Below are 20,996 nucleotides of genomic sequence, written 5' to 3'. Positions count from 1 at the left end.
TCCTTCACAGAGCTTCCAGATTAACAGATCCTGGGCAGCCGGTGTCAGGACTCTTATGACAGTTGAGTCAGCAGGTTCTGTCACTTGAAGTCCAGAGTCCTCACTGACACCAGAGTGGAGTCAGCAAGGGAGCCTGAGGAAGGGTGTGTGAGGTGGGAGGAGAAGCATGAGACCGTGTGTTGCCCCCCTAATGGTACCTGCCATTCATGGAGGCCCCTGCCCAGCGGGGTTCTAACCTCGCACACAGTAACTGGTTGAGCCCTCCAAGCACCTGAGAGTTAGGTCGCTATTATTATGCCAGTTTATAGATTGGGAAACTGAGGCACGGCGGGGGGTGGTGGTGGTGAAGGAACCTATCCCACAGCCAGGAAGTGACAGCTGGGGCAGAAGCCAGGCTGTCTGCTGCTCTGTCCTTTGAGCCACACAGTAACTTTTCAGAGGTCCAGAGAAGGCCTTCAGCAGAAGTCCTGGCCAGCTGTCCGACACTGCTTAGATGAGGATGAAACGGTCTTCCTGGAATTGGCAAAGTGCAGGTCACCGACAAAGTTGGGCAGAATGACCCGGAGGGATGGTGTGGACGGAGCTGAGGAGTGGGGGTGTGGACACAGGAGTCAACTCCTGAGAAGAATGGCTGTGATGAGGGTGGGGAGGAGGTGGTAATGGTTTGGGGTGGATTCTGGGAAGTACCGGAAAGCAGATGATAAATTTCCCCAGAGCACGTAAGTGGGGCCTCCGATGGGGCCCAGGAGAAAAGACAAAGAACTGGGGGCCCAGGGCAGTGGGGCTGCGGGTTTGGTGATGAGCAGAGATAGCTTCCCGCCCGCACCCCCGTTTCCTCCACGAGGTTGAGACCCGGGCTCCTAAGTATGTGTGTGGAGGGTGCGGGGAATTTGGGCGAAGTGCGGTGGGACCGCGGGGTTTGCCGAGGGTATTGGGCCTCATTTGAGGTTGAAGCTCAGGAGTTTGGGGGCCAGAAGACTGTGCAGTCTGGGGTGAGGGCGGTTCTCTAGACTTGCTCCTCCGCCTGGTAGGTCCCCGAAGGGGACAAGGAACCAGACCTGGCCGCGGTGGCTACAGGACCGGGGCACCCAGGAGTTGGGCCAGGAGGCGGCCCCGCGCCCAGGGGCTGCCGTGGTCCGGGCGTCCTCGAGGCCTTGCCCCCGCCGCAGTGTTGGACCAGGGGCGGCGGGCAGTGGAGGCGGGCCGGCGGGCAGTGGAGGCGGCCCTGCGCGCGTCTGCCAGCCCTGCGAGTCGGGGGCATGGACTCGCGGCGCAGGGCTTCCTGCAACCGCTCCCGCCCGCCTCCGCCGCCGCCGGGGATTAGCACGCTCCTGGCCGCGCGGCGGGATTAACCCGCGTGGATGCGGCGCCCGGCTCGGGGATTACGGCGCGCCCCCTCGACGGATATATTCCCGCGGCGGCGGCGGCGGCGGGCGGGAGGAATGGCGGCGGCGCGGGGCGCGGCGGGCCGCAGGGGTCCCGGGCGGCCCTGCCCCTTCTCCATCGAACACATCCTCTCCCGCCTGCCCGCGAGCAGCCCCCCGGCCCGGGCCGCCCGCCCGCCGCCGCCCGCCGGCCGCCAGAGCCCCGCGGAGCCGGGGCAGCCTGGGGCTCCCGAGGCCGTGCCCTGCGCCTGCTGCTGCTGCTGCGGCCCCCGCGCGGCGCCCCGCGGGTCCCCGGAGCCGGCCGCCGGCCTGGGTGAGTGGGCGCGGGGCGCGGGAGCTGGGGGACCCGGGGCGGCGCGGGGGGGAGCGGAGCCCGGCCCCCAGCCCGCGCCTCACCGCGCCCTCGTCCCGCAGGCGCGCGGCTGCCGTGGCCGCTGAGGCTGGGGCCCGCGGCGCCCTTGCCCTTGGCCGCACCCACCGGGGGCTCCGGGGCGCCGCCCGACGCGGGCGGCCCTGGCCCACAGCGGCGCACGCGGCGCCACCGCACCATCTTCAGCGAGGAGCAGCTGCAGGCGCTGGAAGCGCTCTTCGTGCAAAACCAGTACCCCGACGTGGGCACGCGCGAGCGCCTGGCCGGCCGTATTCGCTTGCGCGAGGAGCGCGTGGAGGTGGGTGCCTGCAGCCTTGGAAGAGCCGGTCCCGCGTGGCGGGCGGAGGCGCACAGGCCCCGGGAAAGCAGGGGCACCGGGTGGGTCCCGGGCAGCGGCGCCTGGGGATGGCGCGGGAGGAAGGGCGCGGGCTGGAGCAGAGGTCGGGCTCGTTTTCTTTTCCTTAGTTTTAACCCCCCACCCCCCGCCCATGACAAATGAGGCGCGCGTTTCTGTTCCGGAATTTGGGGAACTCGGAAGAGCGCGAAGCTGTTGAAGGGGCGTCCCGGGCGCCGCCGGACGGAGGCGGCGGTGGGAAAGGGCGGGCGGGGAGAACGCTCCCGGTGGGAAAGGGGTCCCGGTCCCGCGGCCCGAGCCCCGGTCTCCATCGGCAGTGGATGACGGACGGTGGCGCAGCCGCTGCGCGGGGCCGGCCCCGCAGCCCACGTCCGTCCCGAAGCCCCGGCCGGTCCACTTGGGAACCGCGCGGGACGCGGGTCCGGGGCTGGGCCTGCCTGAGCGCCCCTCCTCCTCCTCAGGTCTGGTTCAAGAACCGCCGGGCCAAGTGGCGACACCAGAAGCGCGCATCGGCGTCCGCGAGGCTCCTGCCGGGAGCCAAGAAGCCCCCGAAGGAGAGCTGCTGACGGCTGCAGAGTTACTCCTGGGCTCGGTGGCACCCTCTGGGGCCGGCTCAGGGAGAGGACAGACCTACCCTAATAGGAGTTGGGAGAGGACGCCAGCCTCTAACCTGGTGTCTGCCCAGTTGCCTGCGTCCTGGAGCTCAACGCGGGAGCCCCTCTGCGTGTGTCCCCGCGCCACCCGCCCCGCGGAAGGAGAGCGCACCGATGCTCCGTGCTCGATGCGCCTTCCCTTCCAAGGGCGAGTGGGCAGGAGGGCCGGGGAGACTCGGGGGTGGGATGCGGGGCACAGAGCAAATCAACTTCCTCAACCCCCCACCACACCCCAGGAGGCACCAAGCCACCCCAGGACAGGAGCCACCCCTTGTCAACTGTGACACCCAGCGTCCTCCTCCCCACCCACTTCCTGCTGGCCTCAGTCATCTCAGCAGGGATGCAGCCCCCTTGACTGGCTTAGAACCCTCCAGAGGCTGGGCGGGTGGGGTCTCTGCGTCCTGGGGCTGGTGCCAGGGGCCCGGGCGTCCTGACCCGCTGAATAAGAAGGCTGGGTGAGGTCATCTCCAGAAGTCCCATTCCCGCTGCTCAATCTTGTGAGTCTTGTGTGGCTACTGAGAAATAAACAAGCTACTACAAGCTCTGAGAAAGCAGTCCAGACTTGAAGTCCTCCGTGGCTCCACTCCACACCCAGCCGGGACCTGCCCCTCCTCTCCTTCCCAGGGAGTGGGGGGCCGGATTGTCACAGCCCGGTGAGTCCTCCGTCCCTGTGCCAGGGTGGGCCCAGCAGAGCAGACTGCCCCACAGATCGTGGCCCGGCACCCTGCACTAGCCTCTAGGAGCTGCTTCTTGGGTGGGGGTCCTTGGTTTCCTCGCTCTGGGGTTTCCATGCAGGAGTGTCTGCCTCCCTCACAGCAGCCAATCTCTGCCACCCTGTGGGGCGGGACCAGGTTCAATTGGGAGAATCCCCCCCTCCACTGCCTTGGAAAATGCTGTCCCCTCCATCATCCTGGCCCCAGCAAGAAGGACAGCACGAAAACAAGGCCTCAGTTCCCCAAGTTGGCCTGTATGGTGGGCGCGAGGCACCTAACACCCCCCTCACCTGGCGTGGGGACTTTGTTCTGCCTCCTCACAGGTCCTGGAGGGATGCAGGTGGGTATCTGGCACGAGACACAGTTCCTCCACGAAAGGTGCAGAAGCCAGGGCAGCTCCTGGGCAGAACTCTCTGAGGCAGGTCAGCTCAGAGAACACAGAGTGCGAGGGGTCCCTGGGCAGGACAGCAGCTCTCGCTCACCCTCCAGGATGCACACTTCCTGCTGTCACAGAGCCCGTTTTCCTGAATCCTGGCCTTATCCCTGGAGATGGCACAGCCTGCCTGTGGAGCTTCCCACGGCTGGGACACCCTCATCCCCTGGTCCAGAAAGTTTGCCCTCGTTGGCTGAGTGGCTTTATGTCGTGGTGTGGGGCACCCGTGATCAGTGCTCTGCTTTCAAGGGACCAGTAGTTATGCTGCCCTCCTGGCTTTTCCCTCCTCTCCAGCTATCTTGGGCAGGCTTGCCCCGCAGCTGCCTGTAACACAGGTGTCCTTGGGCCAAGCCCAGACTCTCCCCTCTCATATCCATTCTCACCCTGGTTTATCTCATCCACCTCAGGCTTGAGTCCCATCTCCGTCTCACATTTACATCCCAGCCCAGGCCTCTCCCCTGTGCTAGGCAGTTATGTCCAGCTGTCCCTTTGATGACTCCACCTGAAGCCCAGGGCTCCTCTAGGTCACCTTGTCCATGGCAGGATCTTTCCCTGTGCCTCCCCGGCACGTGAGCCAGAGAGCTAGGAGCAGGCGCCCTGACCCCTCTTCTCCCTCACCCACCAAACCCAGGCCAACGGCAAGTCGATTTTACCTCCCCAAACAATCCCAGAATCTGCCTTCTCCCCAGCTTCGACTGCACCAGCCTGATGAAAATCGCTGCCATCTCTCACCTTGACCGTTGCAGCTGCCTCCAACTGGTCCACCTGTACCTACTCTAGTTCGTCTGTGATTCATTCTCCATAAAAGTCAGGGTGCAACTCTGAACATGCCTCTCCCTTGCCTACAGCACTCCCAGGGCTCCCACTGCTCCCAGAACAAAGACAAAACTCCTCGCTGTGACCCATGACCCATGACCCACGAGCCCCGTGCAGCCTGGCCCTGCCCCTCTGGCGTCAGCTCCCACCCCACTGCTCCTTGCACTTTGTGTATCCAAAGGTCTCCTCCCACTGGAACTTTGCACATGCTCTCCCCCGCCACCTGGTCAATGCCTGTTCATCCTTTGGATCTGCAACCACTTCCTTCCTGGGGAACTTTCCCTGACTGCCCCCTAGGTAGGCTGTCCCCTAGGTAGGCTACCACCTAGGTAGGAGGTCTGCTGGGTAGGATGCCCCCTAGGTAAGATGCCACTTGGGTAGGATGCCCCCTAGGTAGGATTCTTTTTTTTTGCACCTGCCCGCTGCTGTGTTATGCTTGTTTGTGGGATGATCTGATTAGTGTCTGTCTTCTGCATTCAACTCTCAGCTCCACAAGGGGAGGAATTATACCATGGAGTCCCCACTGAATTGTACTGAATCGTTCTGGGGCAGAAATTGTTTGACATAATTTACAACCTTTTGGAAGAATGATCTTCCCTGAGAAATGCTTAGACAATTTTCTTGTCCATTCAATGAGGATTAGCCTTCTGGGAAGCCAACTCTGGCACTTAGGCACCAGACATTTCTTTCTTGCTAAACTTTGAATAAAAAAGTTTTGAAACTCATACATAACCAAAATTCCGGAAGCGTATTTTTTTAAATAACATAGAAGCGTATATTGATTATTTGCGAGAAATTAGAAGTCCAAGGCCTTCCAATTCCGTAGTGCTGTAATTTTTCACGACTAGCGGGAGCAACACGCCCCTAACCCCTACCGCAGCGCCCCATGGCTACCACAGCCCAGATACTAAAGACCAGAGCGGGGCGGGACGAAGACTACAACTCCCATAAAGCTCAGGGCTCATGGTGACGTCAGCACGGAGCGCGGGCCGGCCTTCGAAACGCGCGGCTACCCCATTGGTAGGGCTGTTTCAGGCGCTTGCGCAGCTGGAGCGCCCCGCCCCCCCCGGCCTGCGCCGCGCCTGCGCCGCTGGGGCGGTACTGGGATAGCGATGGAGAGGCCCGGCGCTCCGGTCCAGGCCGTGCTGGTGCCCGCGGCGTCCGGGCCCCGGAGGAAGCGCGCCGCCGGAGAGGCCGGGGCTCCGACGAGCAGGCAGCGGGTCCTGGACGAGGAGGAGTACATCGAGGTAGGACTCGGCGTGGACGCCAGCGATTTCCAGGCCCCTTCCCTGACCCGCGCTCCCCGGCCCCGCGCTATCCCCGGGTCGCTTCCTGGGTAACGACGCTCTTGTCCGCTCGCGAAGGTGGAGCAGCCCGAGTCTCTGCCCTCGGGATGTGGACAGTCGGGGGGACAAACAAGCACAGTGTGGAGCGAGGTGTCCCTGCTGTCAGGGAGCAGAAGGGGCGGGTGTCAGGGAAACAAGGTTCTATTAAAGGGTCAGTAGGAATTTGGGAGGATGGCGATAAAGAGGGTTTCTTGGAGAGCGATAATGGCAAGTGTTAAGGCTGGGGGTCTTGGAAACGGGCTGCCACTGTGGCAGCATCATTGAGCGGGTGAGCATCCCACCGCCCTTGAAGTAGGAGGAGCTGGCACGGGGCTGGGAGAAAGTTGGTTAAGTTCGGGAAGCTGCTGGGATGTGCAGGCAGGTGACGTTAGTGGGCAGCTGGGTGTGCAGACGTGCAGCTCAGGGGCAAGTCTGGCTGGAGGTGCGGAGCTGGGAATCTCCACCAGTGCTGGTGGTGGGGTGACTGGCTGAAGGCATCCCGGTGAAGGATTCAGACTGGAAATAGGAGATCATGGGTGGAATGAAGGTGGCAATACGCACATTGGTCCAGCTGGTGTGGAGGTGGAGCCAGCAAAGGAGAATGAAAGTGACCAGTTAGTGAGGGAGAGAGAAGGCTTTGAAAGTGCACCCAATGGGAGTTCCCTGGAGGTCCAGTGGTTAGGACTCCACGCTCTCACTGCCAAGGGCCTGGGTTCAATCCCTGGTAGAGTAACTAAGGTCCCACATCCCACAAGCAGCACAGCGTGGCCAAAAAAAAAAAAAAAAAATTACAGCACTACGTTCCCCCAAGTTCTGGGGGTTCTTGGTCTGGACAGAGGTTGGGGGCCTCACACGTACCCTGTGGGCTGAGTGGCAGGGGAGAGGCAGACGGGAGCTCTGACTTGTGTTCTGATCGCGCCTTTAGGGCCTCCAGACGGTCATCCAGAGGGACTTCTTTCCTGATGTGGAGAAGCTGCAGGCACAGAAGGAGTACCTGGAGGCCGAGGAGAATGGAGACCTGGAACGGATGCGCCAGATCGCCATCAAGTTTGGCTCTGCCCTGGGCAAGATGTCCCGAGAGCCCCCTCCGCCCTGTAAGAGGAGTCCTGTGGGGGGGCAGGAGGGGACTCCCGCTGAACTGTTGCTTCAGGCTCCCTCCAATCTCCATCCCCTCTCTTCCCCCAGATGTGACTCCAGCCACATTTGAAACCCCTGAGGTGCACACGGGCACCGGGGTGGTGGGCAGTAAGGCCCGGGGCCGGGGCCACAGCCTGGAGGACGGCGATGGTGAGTGAGCGCCCCATTTCCCTCACACTGTTGGGTTTGCCTGGGGACCTCGTCTGTGGGGCCCTGGGGTGTTCAGGGGAAGGCTCCTTCTTGTCCCTGAGGGTCTCTCCTTAAAGGGCAACCCACGGGGTCTAGGAGGCAGAAGATCTGGGTCCAGCTCCCAAACATGGGGGTCATCTGAGCCTCCGGCCCTCCTCTGTGGCATGGGAATCTCGCCCCCCCTCTTGCTGGCCTGCTCACTCTACCAACCTCTGTCCGGGGGGTGTCATGAGCCTGGGGCGGGGGCTCCTTCCCTCGCTGCCTCCTTCAGATGCCTCAGGGCCTCTGCACTTGCTTCTCCTGAGCTGGTCGCCCCCTGTGGGTGACTGCATGGCTGCTCCTTCTCTTCCTTCAGGTCTCTGCTCAGATGCTGCCTGTCAGGGAACCTTCCCTGACCTCCCAGCGCAGTCACTCACCCTGTGCTCTGTGATTTGCCACCTGGCTCTGTTTTCTTGCCGGAGGACACGCCAGTTTAAAAGGCGTTTCTGTTTGTTTACCGTTTCTCCCTCCACAAGAGCAGGTCCTTTTGCTCCCGTCTGCATGCCCTGCACCTAGGGTGTGCCTGGGCCTCCGGGTCTCCAACACGCTTACTGGAGTGTAAAGATTCATCCTGACTTTTCCGGGGAGCCTTCCCCAGAAGGAGCGTCTTGGGCCCTGTGAACAGTGTGCCGTGGGCCTCCTCGCAGTCGGTGCTTCATCCGGGGTGGACATGTGTGTGTGTAGATGGCCATGAGCTGCTCTCTACCAGCGTCGCGTCTACAGTGTGCTCCGCTGGCAGTGGTGCCCTGTGCGAGCACACGTGTGACGTTTTCTGCTCCAGAACCCAGCCTCCTGCCAGTCACAGCGCGTCCTGTGTGTCCTCAGAGCGTGGTTCTCCGTTGCGATGTGGCTCGAGAATCACAGGCTGTTGGCAGATTCCTTTCCTTTGAATCCCCCTTACTTTTCGGTAAATGCAGGAATCCCCTGAGTAACCTGAGCGTAGGCACCACGTAGTTCACGGTTGCAGGCGAGGGGACGGAGGCTCAGTAGGGCAGTAACCTCTGCAGGTCCCAGAGCTTTTGGTGGAGGGACGGGGTCTGAGTGCCCACCTTTCTGACACTCGTCTTGACCTTTTAGGCACAGTGCTTTGTACGCTGCCTGGCAGGTGGTAGGGGGTGGAGTAGAGGCCCTCCCCCGTCGTCCCCACCGCATCTGCACTGCTGTATGCAGTGCTGCACCGCCTCAGCGGGCTGCCCTTTCACTGGCAGCGGCCAGGGCGGCCCGGGGTGTGGCCCAGTGCCTGTTAGGTGCCCCCCTGCCCACCGCTAGATAATACAGGGTCCTTGCCATCAGGTCCGCTAGCGGGTCACGAGGCTTAGGTGACAGTCACCCCCCTGTAGCACAGGTACCAAGAAGAGAGGGAGTCAGGATAAGGGGCAGGGGGACAGCCCAGGGTTTTGGAGGCACGGCCTACAGAACAGGCACTGTTTTGGTGTGGGAGGACCCCCTGTGATCATGCTGCTCTAACGCCCGACGCCCCCTCCCGGCCTGAGTCAGAGTGCACTCTTCACTGGTATCCAGCAGATGGGAAGGGCCCCTGGGGGCTCCCTGGGCAGCTGGGGGAGTTGATTCCCGCCAAGGGGGTGTTGTCTGGCGGTGTGGGTTCCCACAGACAGACCCACGGCCAGAGAGAGGGTTTCTGGGACCGAGTGACTGCATGATGGTTTCGTGTCACCTGCCCGCACCCCTGCGCAGGAGAGGCCACAGAGGAGGAGGAAAGGGAACCCCTGCCCAGCCTGGACGTCTTCCTGAGCCGGTACACGAGCGAGGACAACGCCTCCTTCCAGGAGATCATGGAGGTGGCCAAGGAGAAGAGCCGGGCGCGCCACTCATGGCTCTACCAGGCCGAGGAGGAGTTTGAGAAGGTGCCCTGGTGCAGGGTCAGCGGTACCCACTCGGGTTGGGGGTCCCCGGGCCAGGGCCCAGGGCCGGGGGTCCTCCCTGACCCTCGCTCCCACCATGACGCAGAGGCAGAAGGATAATCTCGCGCTCCCGTCGGCAGAGTGCCAAGCCGTGGAGAGTGGCCAGGCTGGTGTGGAGACCTGGAAGTACAAGGCCAAGAACTCCCTCATGTACTACCCAGAGGGTGAGCGGCGGGCCGGGCGGGGGCGCAGGCTGGGGCCGAAGGTTTGGATTGGCTTTTGGGAGTGTGTGTCTGTGCCCCCTGTACTCTGGGCCTTTGGGGGTCCCGGTCCATTTCAGGGCAGGCAGGTTCGCCTGCGGAGTCTGTGCGGTCGTGTGGCTCCCCCGGCTGCATTCAGGCTGTGCTCCGTGGGGAACCAGCTCCTCTCCCTCAGGCCCTGAGCGAGGGACGGGGGGCCTGCCCACCCTGACGCTGAGGCGATTCTGCTCCCGCTGCCAGGCGTCCCCGACGAAGAGCAGCTCTTCAAGAAGCCACGGCAGGTGGTGCATAAGAACACCCGCTTCCTCAGGGACCCCTTTAGCCAGGCCCTCAGCAGGTCCCAGCTGCAGCAGGCCGCTGCCCTCAACGCCCAGGTGAGGGACCGGGCCAGCGGGGTGGCGTGGGCATCCCTGCCTTTCTGGTCCTGGCCACCCCCATACATTAGGACTGTCCTTGGGCTCAGCAGGGCTCGGCGGTGCGGGTGTGTCTGGGTCCCTATGTGGCGGGGTCTGAGTCTCTTCTCCATTCGTGGGGGCTTCGATCAGACACGTTCTGTGGGTCAGGTCTGTGCCAGTTCCCGTGGGGTGGGCTGGGCTCGGTGTGGCAGACAGCAGAGGTTCCTGACCTCAGATTTACTGCAGGGCGGTGACTCCGGCGGTCATGGCGTTGAGGAGGTGGGAGGTGGGGGGACTGTTTTGGAGACTTTTACAGGTGCCTTGTGGGAGCCATCAGAGCACAGTTGCCCCGGTTAGCATAGCCCCCCGCAGGGCCCTGAAGTCAGTGGCCCCTGAAGGTAACGCATGTCAGGTGTGGCCCGGCGTGGAAGGCGGAGGTGCTTCCTCACTTGGTTGCCACTCTGACAGGTCCTCAAGGTCCTTGCAAGGGCCAGGGTCCTCCCCGCTTCCCCTGGGTCTGCACCCAGGAAGGGGGGGTGGGCAGCCTCTGTTCAGCCAGCGGGGATGGCCTGGGCCCCTGACACCACCTCTTCTCTCGGTCCAGCACAAACAGGGCAAGGTGGGCCCGGATGGCAAGGAGCTTATCCCCCAGGAGTCCCCTCGCGTGGGCGGATTTGGATTCATTGCCACGCCTTCTCCTGCCCCTGGTGAGAAACACACCCGCTGGTGGGACGGCCTGGGGGGAGGTGGGCTGCCCGGCTGGCCTGGCACTCCTGGCACTCCCCTGGGTCTGCACTGTGCCTCATGTGACTCGGGCCCAGGGTCCCATCTGTGCCAGGGCCGAACAGGGCTGTGGGTGGCTGGGCTCTCAGGCAGGCCCGACCTGGGACGTGTGGGGCCAGCTGGTCTAGCTGGGTGGTTCCTGTGGCTCACCCTGAGCTCAGCGGGACAGACTGGCCTGGTGAGCAGGCGGAGGGCCTCTGGGGGGGAGGCCGGTGAGTCCAGTGGGTGCTGGACGGACGTCCTTTTTTAAAATTTTATTTATTTATTTATTTATCCATTTATTTAATTTTTGGCTGCATTGGGTCTTAGCTGCTGCATGCAGGTTTTTTCTAGTTGCTGAGAGCGGGGGCTACTCTTTATTGCTGTGCACAGGCTTCTCATTGCGGTAGCTTCTCTTGTTGTGGAGCGTGGGCTCTAGGCGCGCAGGCTTCAGTAGTAGTGGTACACGGGCTTCAGTAGTTGTGGCTCGCGGGCTCTAGAGCGCAGGCTCAGTAGTTGCGGTGCGCAGGCTTCAGTAGTAGTGGCACGTGGGCTTCAGTAGTTGTGGCTCGCGGGCTCTAGAGCGCAGGCTTAGTAGTTGTAGCACACAGGCTCAGTTGCCCCACGGCATGTGGGATCTTCCCAGACCAGGGCTTGAACCCATGTCCCCCTGCATTGGCAAACGGATTCTTAACCATTGCACCACCAGGGAAGCCCCTGGGCAGGCATCCTGCGCATGGAAGCCAAGCTCAGTCTGCAGGAGACTGGGTGCACCTGGGCCTCCTGGGGCCGTGCCTGGCCCGTGCAGGTGGGCAGGACGGGCCTGAGGGGTCCTACAGGGCCACGTGCGCTTCCCTCAGGCCACCTGCCTTGTGCCACTGGCCTGGGCTGGGTGTCCCTGTCAGTCTTGGGTAGTTTTTCCTAGTTCTGGGTCTCACGTTAGCAGGTGTGCGGTGCTCACAAACCTAAGCCCAGAGATCACAGCAGGCGCACGAGACTCGGGGTGGCCTCCTGGGCACACGCTGGTCTCTCTCTGCGCCCAGGGACACCGGTGGCTGCGCCATGGCAAGGGCCTGTGGAGGCACCACGATTTGCCCAGGATCCTGGGAGGTTTGGGAGCCCTGGAAGGCCCCGGATCTCCTCCCTGCAGCGGGGTCCTGTGACTGTCCTCCGGGGACCCCCTGGCCCTGTGCTAGGATGGGGGTCTAACTCACCCAGCCCAGCTTCTCTGCGAAGCCCCCTACCCCAGGCTAAGCCCCACGGTGCAGGGGCATGGGCTGGCCTTGATGTTTCCCTCCGAGAAGTCAGAAGTGCTGGGTTCTGGTCCCGGGAAAGAGAGAGGGCAGCTGCTGGCCTTGGTGCTTGTGAGCTGCGACCCCCATCCGGGTCCCAGGCCTGAGCTGGCTGTGGGTTCTCCATCCGCAGGTGTGAACGAGTCCCCACTGATGACCTGGGGGGAGGTTGAGAACACGCCCTTGAGAGTCGAAGGATCTGAAACGCCCTACGTGGATAGGACGCCAGGGCCAGCCTTCAAGGTGGGTCACGGTGGGAGCAGCACGGGTGGACTCAGGGCCTCCTGAGCACCCATAGCTCCGTGCACAGCGGATGGGCTGCACACCTGGGCAGGCCCTGCACTTCCACGTAGGACCAGGTACTGAGGACAGGCGTGGGCGGGTGGGTGGGTTGGGGGAGAGACTGGGGTGGGGGGGTTCGTAGCACCAAGGCAGGGAGCTGCCGGGGCTGCTCCGAGCCTGCAGGCCCAGAGGATGGGGCTGTTCAGAGATGAGGGGTGGTCTCAGGTGGGCCAGGAACTCCTGCTGTGCTGCAGCCTGAGGGCGGGAAGGGTCCCAGAACCCTAGTGTCTGTGGGATGCGGCTGTGTCCTCAGGAGGGCTGTGTCCTTGCAGAGAGAGGCCTCTGGTTACGGGAGAACCAGGTCAGGCGCCCCCAGCCCGGTGTCATAGGAGCAGTCAGAGTTGAGGTTCACAAGGCCTGGAGCCCAGGAGGAAGGCGGTTTGTGGGCTAGGCAGGCAGGTGAGGGGGCCGGATGGCAGGTGGTTTGTAGGGATAGGGTGGCCCGGGAAGGTGCCAGCGAACAGACAGGCAGGTGGGGCCCCAGAGCAACATTGGGAAGGCAGGTCCCTGGTCTGCACACAGTTTGTGGGGAAACTGAGCGATGGGTGTGGTTTGGGGGGGGAAGTGGGGGAGGTCCCCAGAGCCTTGCACGTACTGTCGGGTGCTGGGGGGGGTTGCTGGTGGCAGAGGTGGGTGGTGCCACAGAGGCTGAAGGCTGCAGGGTCACGTCATCTGCTTTGAAGCCCCAAAGAATGGGGCACGGAATTTGGAATTCACTTAGGTCTGCGGAGGGGACAGGGTCACGGGTCTCTTTAAACACAGGCAACACCAGTGTGGAATGCAAAGGAAAAAGTGTCAGTCACTGTAGCAACAGAAACATACAATCATAGGAGCACCTGGCTTGGAGAGAAAGCACAGACCTGTGCGGCAGAAACCTGGTGGCTGAGGGGCGGGTGCTTCCCCAGTGCAAGGGTGACGTGTGGCCAGACAGCGTGTGCGGGGCCCAGGCACCTTGGTTCTCAGCCTGGGATGCGGCGACAGCTGAGAAAAACTTGCCGGGGGATGTGTGCCGTCAGGCGTTGAAGCAAGCCACCCTTGGCAGGTGGGTCAGGCCTGAGCCTGGTCCCAGTGCCCAGGCAGGATTTGGGGCACCGTGCTGAGTGTGTGGAGCTAGGGTAACAAGCCAGGCCCTCAGTGTACACGGCAGGATGAGTTCCGGGAAGATGGAAAAGTTGAATGTTAAAACAACAAATGTTAAACCTCAGAATTACATACCAGTCGACGTTTAATGTGACGTTGAGGCAGGAGGGCTTTCTAAACACGACAGCAAAGGGAGAAATCACGAAGGGAGTGGGGGCTGGATCGCGCTACGGGAAGATGACAACCCCGAGTACAGCGGAAAACATCAAAAGTTACAGCGGAAAACGTCAAAAGTAAAACTACAAGCAGATAACTGAAGAGAAATCTGAACGGTGTACGTTAACTCAACCAATGTAGATGAAATTCCTGCAAGAGAGAAAGGAAACAAAAAACCAATAGAAAGACAGGCCCAGGGACTTCCCTGGTGGTCCAGTGGTGGAGAGTATGCCTTACAATGCCGGGGGCACGGGTTATATCCCTGGCCGGGGAACTGGGATCCCACATGCTGCAGGGCAACTAAGCCCACACACCACAACTACTGAGCTCACGCACCTCAACGAGAGAGCCCGCGTGCTGCAAACTACAGAGCCCACGCACTCTGCAGCCTGCACGCCACAACTAGAGAAGAGAAAAACCCGCATGCCACAACTAGAGAGAAGCCCGTGCGCCACAACGAAGATCCTACATCCCTCAGCAAAGATCCCGTGTGCCGCAACTAGGACCTGACGCAAGCAAAAAGAAAATAAAATTAAATAAATAAATCTTTAAAACAAACGAACAGAAAGACAGGCCCACAAAACATTTCTTGAAGTTCTCTATGGAAACACAGAGGCTGGTACACCCTGGCAGTCAGACAAAGGCATATTGAAACAGGCCCTTTTCCTGGAGGGGGGTCACAGGTGCCTGACCGGGCAGTGGCCGGCTTCATGAAGAACCCGGGTGGGCCTTGGGCGGTTGGGCAGCTCAGGCTGGCTGGGGGCTTTCAGGGGCAGCGATGGTGGGCTGTTGGGACCGCAGGGGCCACGGGAAGAGGCCGGCGCCCCCGCGGCAAGGACTCCCTGGCTGGGTAGTGGCCCAGCCCCCCAACGCCTGCTGTCTTTTAGATCCTGGAGCCGGGACGCAGGGAGCGGCTGGGGCTGAAGATGGCCAACGAGGCTGCCGCCAAGAACCGGGCCAAGAAGCAGGAGGCCTTGCGGAGGGCGACGGAGAACCTAGCCAGGTGAGGGTGGCCCGGCCCCTGCAGTGGGCGCTCTCAGGGCCGGGGCCTGTGGCCGTCCCTCCGGCCGGAGCGGGGCCCTCTCTGCCTCGTGCACGGCCTCCTCCTCCCGCGTACCTGCGGCGCCTTTAGGCCCGTTGTCCCCACTGAGCTCCTGTCCACCCCGTGGAGTCGGTGTTATCGCTGCCCTCGGAGAGGGTTGGGGTCCACTGCAGCCTCTCAGCCGAGGGCAGCCACACCCCTCGACTGCAGGCTCAGGCTCACTGTCTGGGCCAGGCCATCCAGGTCCCCACCCAGAATGATCACACATCTCCTGGGAGCCTTCCTGTGGGGCCAAGGGAGGCCCTGCTGCGGGGAGAGCCCGGTCGGGCCTAATCCTGCCTCTCACCCACCCCTTCCTTCCGCTGCAGCCTCACCCCCAAAGGGCTGAGCCCAGCCATGTCTCCAGCCCTGCAACGCCTCGTGAGCAGGACAGCCAGCAAGTACACGGACCGGGCCCTGCGTGCCAGCTACACACCGTCCCCAGCACGCTCTACCCACCTCAAGACCCCAGCCGGCGGGCCCCAGACCCCGACGAGCACACCGGCTCCTGCCTCTGCCACACGCACCCCCCTCAGCCAGGATCCGGCCTGCATCACGGACAACTTGCTGCAGCTCCCCGCCCGGCGCAAAGCCTCGGACTTCTTCTAGTCCGTCCTGGGCTGGGCCCGCGGGAGCTTCGTGGAGCCCTCAGGGCAGCTCTCTGCCCAGCAGAGGACTCTGGCTTTCTGGGGACCCAGGCCTGAGCCCGAAGCAGCGAGCATCCCAGGAGACCCAGAAGACAGGTGCTGGGCTGGCACAGGACCTGCCCCGCGGCCTTGGGGAGCATCCCAGGGCCTTGCTGACATGCTTTTCTGTCGAACCCCAACCTGTTCCTATTTAATCCTCATTAAAGAGCATCTACAGCTCAGCAGGGCTGCCTCTCCGCCCTGTGGCCTGTGCGCCCTGGGGTCACCCTCGTGCCTGCATCGCACCTGCATCCTGCGCTCAGGACCGCAGACCTCCTGGGAGGAGGCTGCTGGGTGGTGACCCTCGGAGGGCCGGGGTGTCCAGCCTTTCTTGCTGCTGCCTGTGTTGCTTCCGGTGGTGCCCCCAGGGCTGGGGACCTGCCTCTGAGCTGAGCTCACAGCCCTTCGGTCCACCCTTGGGGAGGGCAGAGCCCTTGGCAGTTGTGCCCCACGTTTTCCTGCATGAAGAGCTGGTCCCTGGTCCCCCCACCGCCAGGTTCACCCAGGCTCTGGGCCCAGGTCCACAGCCTCCCTGGCCAGGCCTGACCTGCGTGGTTTGCTGGTGATACAGCTGCACGGGTCCTGCATGTGAGGCTGCTCCCTTGGGAGGCGCTTTCCCAGTGGCCTCAGCCATCACCTCCCAAGCACCTGGCTTCCAGCTCAGATGGCCAGGGCCGTCTCCATGTCCCCTCCCTCCCTCTGCTCGGGGCTCCAGGCCCTGCCTTCCACGTGCTGCTGGGTTGCCGGCCTCACCCCGTTGTCACCCCACCAGCGAGACCCCCATGTAACAGTAACCTGGGCCATAGTGTCACAAGCAGTGGGGCTGGGCTCCACTTGGACCCGAGAGCGCCGTGGGCACCACGGGCGGGCACCTGCCTCTGGGCCCGAGGGTGTTGGTGCCTGACCCTGGAAGTCTTGGGGCCAGCTCCTCACAGGGAGGTGGGCTGGCTCCCAGACAGGCTCTTTAGGCCTCAGGTGGGGTCGGGTTGTGCTCAGAGAGGCAGCCTGGGGTCTGCTCAGATGGGAGCCCCTCGTGCTTTGAGCACGTGCACCCTGCAGTGGGCCATCCTCATGCTCCCTGGAGGCTGCCTGGGCACCAGCTGGCCCGCACTCCTCCTCAGAGAAGTCCTGCAAGTTCCTGGGAGCCAAGTCCTGGCTGTGCCCTGTGCCCCACCAAGGGGGCGGGGCTGGGACCGTCCAGGGTGAGGAAAGGGCCGCTTTGGGTGCTTTATTCTCCATAGAGAAGGGTGGGTTTGGCCCTGAGGGAGCCCCCAGCAAGTAGGGGGTGGAGGTCTGGGTGGGTGTGAGCGAGATGCGGGGCGCTGTCCAGGCAAGGCCACCAAAGACCAGGTGCTGACCACCTGGCGGGGATGGGGGTGATGGCTGATAAAGCATGAGGGCTGCTTGGCGGGGATAGGGCCAGGGGGAATGCCACTGGAAGGTCTCGGCTTCGGGGTCTCCCATCCCAACTGCGGGAACGAAGGGAGAGGGGGGTGTTGAGGAAGGGCTGCCTGAGGTGGGGGTCTGGGCAGGGTGGGGAGGCATGTGGGGGCTTGGCGGGCGGGCGGCCGCAGAGTCCTTGCCCATGAGGCCTGGCCCCCACTCCAGATCCCCTGCGCCGCAGGGAGGGGAGTGCTGAGCCCTAGAGAAAACGACTCCTCGCGGGCCTCTCTGCTGTATACACTCTGGTTTATTTGGTGGTCAGGATTTAACGTCTTTGCTACTAAGTGGAAGAAAGCTAATAGAACGTAATCAAAATAACGGTTTAATTGACGGATTTTACTTGTTCTTGGACCTGTGCCTTCTTCAGATTCTACCTCCTACTTAGCTTTCGGGGTGCTCATCGCGCCATGCCCCCCGGGCCCTCCGCACCGCTAGGTGCTCGCCTTCCCCACCTCGGCTCCGGAGACGTGATGGTCCTTCGCCCTGGAGGTCTCGGCCAGCCGGTCCTCCATCCTGTCCACGTTCTCGGGCACCACCAGCAGCCGGTGCTGGTTCTTGGCCCCCAGCTTGTGGTCGGGCTGGTGCTCAGGCTGGTGCTCGGGCCACGAGCCCAGCTGGGTGTCCAGTTTGCACTCAGCCCGGTACTTGCCTTCACCCTCCCTCTTGAAGGAGGCCAAAGACACGGCTTTGGGCTTGGGGGGCTGCAGCCATGAGTGGCTGAGGATCTCGTCGATGTGCAGCCGCCGGTTGACGTCCGGCTGCAGGATGCGGTAGATAAGGTCCTTGCACTCGCCTGTCAGGTTCTTGGAGCGTGGGAAGTCCACGCGGTGCTCCTTCTGGATGCGCAACATCTTCTTGATGTCCGAGTCGTCATAGGGCATGGAGCCACAGACCATGATGTAGAGGATCACACCCAGACTCCAGATGTCATACACCTTGGGCTGGTAGGGGATGCCCTGCAACACCTCAGGGGCCGCGTATGCCGCCGACCCACAGAAGGTCTTGCTGAGGATGATGCGCCCACTGCTGTCCCGCAGGCAGCGCTTGGAGAAGCCGAAGTCGGACAGCTTGATGTTGAAGTCCTTGTCAAGGAGAAGGTTCTCACACTTGAGGTCTCGGTGGACGACGTCCAGGTTGTGGCAGTACTTGACGGCGGAGGACAGCTGCCAGAACATCTTGCGTGCCATGTCCTCGTGCAGGGCCCCCCGGCACTTGATGAACTCGAGTAGGTCGCCCTGAACTCCGAGCTCCATGATGATGTAGATACGGCCGTCGGAGGTCTCAAAGATCTCGTAGGTCTTGATGATAGAGCGGTGGTTGACGGTCGCCAGGATGTCCATCTCCCGGGGAAGGAATCTCTCCACAAAGTCCGTGGGCGTCTTCTTGCGGTCGATGATCTTGACGGCCACGTTGAACTTGAGGCGCTCGGAGTAGGCAGATTTGACTTTTGCATATGAGCCCTTGCCCAGGTTGATGCCCACGATGTAACCCTTCTTCCTTAGGACTGCGGCATCATCCATGGTGCCAGGAGCGGCTGGTGCCGCTGCCCTCTACATCCCCTCCCCACCTGGGCCAGCGGGCATTGTCCTCGTTTGCACTGTGGGGAGCCGTCTGGCCAGTCTGGGCCTGCACTTGGAGGTGTGGAACACCCAGCATTGTCCCCCCGTGACTTCAGCCTGTGAAGTCATAAAGCCAGGCTGCCTGGAGTGGGGACTGGGCGGGGGACAGGCCCTGGAGCCCCGGAAATCAGGCTGGCCTGGCAGGAGTGCTGCTCCCTGCCTGCTGGAAGGAAGCTGGCGCCCAGGACTGTGGTGACCCGCACTGCTCTTCCTCCTCGCTGTGCTGCACTGTCTCAAGTCAGGCCCAGGGGACCGCCCAGGTCCAGCCAGCGTGCGGGCCCCACACCCGTTTCCCTCTCCTGGATGTGGGGACTGACTCTGCAATGGCCTCTGTCCCACGAGGGCCAATTTCCTGCCGCTTCTTTGAGGTGTGATGAGCACCCCCTCTGGGGCTGTGTCTTTGGAACCCGCCGTGCCGGGGAGGGACTGCCCTGGTCCGGCCGGGCTGGCGGTGGTTCCAAGCCTGGGAGACAAGACCAGCTGTCCGGGGAGCAGGGGTGGGGTGGGGGTGGATCAGTGCTGTGGCGGCGAGCAGGGCGTGCTTGGGGCAGGGGGCAGCTCAGAGGCTGTGAGTGCCCAGCCCGGCAGCCCGGTCCCCAGTGGGCTGGCAGATGAACGTTCCGTGGGGGGGTGATAGGTCCAGGCAGGGAAGGGCGTTGGGGAGGGAAGGACATTCTGAGAATGGCTGAGTCCCAGAGTTAGGAGGAGGTGGAGGAGAGGGTCAGGGGACAGCTGCTGCAGGTCCCAGGGCAGGAGCAGCCAGAACCCAAGTCCCGTTTTCAGACGGGTCCTGGAAGAGCACATAGGGAAGGGGCTTTGGGGTGAGCGGAGGCTAGCGCCTATGACCAGGCACAGGGAGGCTGGACGGGGCAGGCCCGTGGGGAGGGGGACCGGCAACAGAGGGAGACTGGGTTCTGGTGCGTTGGCCAGTGAGTGGGCGGGGCCTCAGGTGGAGCCTTGGTGCTGTGGTCCCGGGGGTCTTGGGGGACGGCAGCACCCCTAGCACTGACAGTGAAGAGCAAGCACCTGGGTGAGGGGGGATCCTGAATTATGTCGCTGGGACCTTTGTGAGCTGTTGGAACCCTGGGAGGGCACATCATCTTTGCATCTCAGACTGTCTTTGCCCCTGGAAACAACGTGGAAACCCTTTTGTTCTTGCTTTGGGAAACGTGGCCTCCTGTAGCGTCTCCTCGGGTGCTTCGCAAGCCCTGCTGTCCACTTGTCTGTCCTCTGTAGTGCGTTGCCAGGACAGGAGGCGTGCCGTGTGTGTGCTCAGTTCTCCAGGGGTTGGGGGAGAGGAAGTCCTGTTTGTGGGTGGGTGGGTGGGTGGGAGTGACTGTGGAACCTGCATGCAGGGGATCAGCAGGGCTCCCCCAGGTGCCGGGAGGTGTGTTGTCCTGGCCGGAGCACAGCGTGTGTACACACCTGGAGCGCGGAGAGCTCCCTGGCAGGAGGTCTGTGTGGAAGATCTCAGGGCAGGGCAGCCGGGTCCAGATGCCAGCAGGAGTGACTGGCCTGATGCCTGCCTTTCTCCTGGGGGCTTTGGTAGAAATGACGAGAACTTCACTCCTTTGTGTCATAGAGGGGCCAGCTGCGAGGCCCCCAGGTCAGGCCCCGGAAGCCAGGCACCCTCCCCACCTGTCTCCCTCGCCCCCAGGTCTCTGTTGGGGGCACCCTGCACGTCTGCCCTCTTGGCCGACCCCACCGCCTGCTTTCCCCTTTGTTGTGGGTTCCGCTTCTCCACACCCGCCCTTGCCCAGGACAGTGTGGCCTCTGGTTCTTGGGGGACATGGATGGAGGAGGCATGTGCCAGCATCAGGCCAGCGGACCTGCCGGGTGTGGAGCAGGCGGCTCTGCCCAGGATGTGCACGCAGGGGCAGGGGCTGCTGGTGCGCTGGGTTGGGGGGATGTTAGACTGGATAGGGGCTCAGGGTGCTCCCGGCTACGGGCCTGTGGGTCCCAGACCTGCAGACCCTGGGACGCCCCCCGTGGAGCTTTGGCCTCCATTTCTCCACTCCATGGCATTCGAGGGTCGGCCTCAGGCCCTGGGTGACATGAACAGAACCTTGCCTTTTTGGAGCCCGGAGGCCAGGGAGGTTCAGTGTCACCCACAGTATGAATGCCCTGCGGCTGGGCCGTGACACAGGGACATGGAGCTGTGAGGTCAGAGAGCTGGGGCTGGACTCAGGGAGGCTGGAATGCTGAGGTCTGAGGTCAGGCCACACGGAGGAGGACGGGGACTGCAGTGCGTGTGATGGTCTGAAAGGTCAGCGTGGTGAGAGCATGTGGGGGCGGGAGGGAGCACGGAGGCCACATTGAGGGTCTTGATCCTAAAGCTTCAGGATCAAGGGCCTGAAAGGGTCTGAGCCCAGTGTTTAGTGGAACAGCTCACAGGAGTAGCCCGGCATCTAAGGCCACCTGGGGAGGAGGGAGTCTCACGCACCTGGGCCTCTGCTCCTCACTGTGTGATTTCCGGCAGTCGCCCCACCCTCTCTGAGCCATCTCCCCACCTGTAATGCACACAGTAGGTGCACCTTCCTGAG

General features: G+C 62.7%; 3 protein-coding genes across 4 annotated transcripts; 2 read left to right on the top strand and 1 right to left on the bottom strand.

Annotated features, from left to right (window-relative positions):
- Positions 1-584: 584 nt before the first annotated feature.
- Positions 585-3,775, top strand: GSC2 (goosecoid homeobox 2). The gene is made up of 3 exons (XM_036822827.1): positions 585-1,698; positions 1,800-2,053; positions 2,572-3,775. The coding sequence occupies exons 1-3, from the start codon at positions 1,362-1,364 to the stop codon at positions 2,674-2,676; spliced, it is 696 nt and encodes a 231-aa protein (XP_036678722.1). The 5' UTR covers positions 585-1,361; the 3' UTR covers positions 2,677-3,775.
- A 2,030-nt stretch (positions 3,776-5,805) lies between these two features.
- Positions 5,806-15,573, top strand: ESS2 (ess-2 splicing factor homolog). 2 transcript variants are annotated; one of them, XM_036823877.1, is made up of 11 exons: positions 5,806-5,972; positions 6,976-7,144; positions 7,236-7,337; positions 8,197-8,322; positions 9,111-9,280; positions 9,384-9,501; positions 9,778-9,911; positions 10,537-10,639; positions 12,120-12,229; positions 14,512-14,627; positions 15,035-15,573. In XM_036823877.1, exons 1-11 carry the CDS (start codon positions 5,838-5,840, stop codon positions 15,312-15,314), a joined length of 1,563 nt encoding a protein of 520 aa, XP_036679772.1. In that variant the 5' UTR covers positions 5,806-5,837; the 3' UTR covers positions 15,315-15,573. The 2 variants fall into 2 exon arrangements, with proteins under 2 accessions (XP_036679772.1, XP_036679773.1); XM_036823878.1 differs by lacking the exon at positions 8,197-8,322 and having other exon boundaries at positions 5,807-5,972.
- Positions 15,574-17,265: 1,692 nt separating this feature from the next.
- On the bottom strand, positions 17,266-18,354 carry TSSK2 (testis specific serine kinase 2). Its single transcript, XM_036823684.1, has one exon. The coding sequence runs from the start codon at positions 18,352-18,354 to the stop codon at positions 17,266-17,268; it is 1,089 nt and encodes a 362-aa protein (XP_036679579.1).
- Positions 18,355-20,996: the final 2,642 nt, after the last annotated feature.

The sequence above is a fragment of the Balaenoptera musculus genome, chromosome 14 (assembly GCF_009873245.2).
Source record: "Balaenoptera musculus isolate JJ_BM4_2016_0621 chromosome 14, mBalMus1.pri.v3, whole genome shotgun sequence".
In the NCBI taxonomy this organism is placed as follows: Eukaryota; Metazoa; Chordata; class Mammalia; order Artiodactyla; family Balaenopteridae; genus Balaenoptera; species Balaenoptera musculus.
Note: the sequence above shows the minus strand (reverse complement) of the source record. Positions and strands in the feature narration are given on the sequence as shown.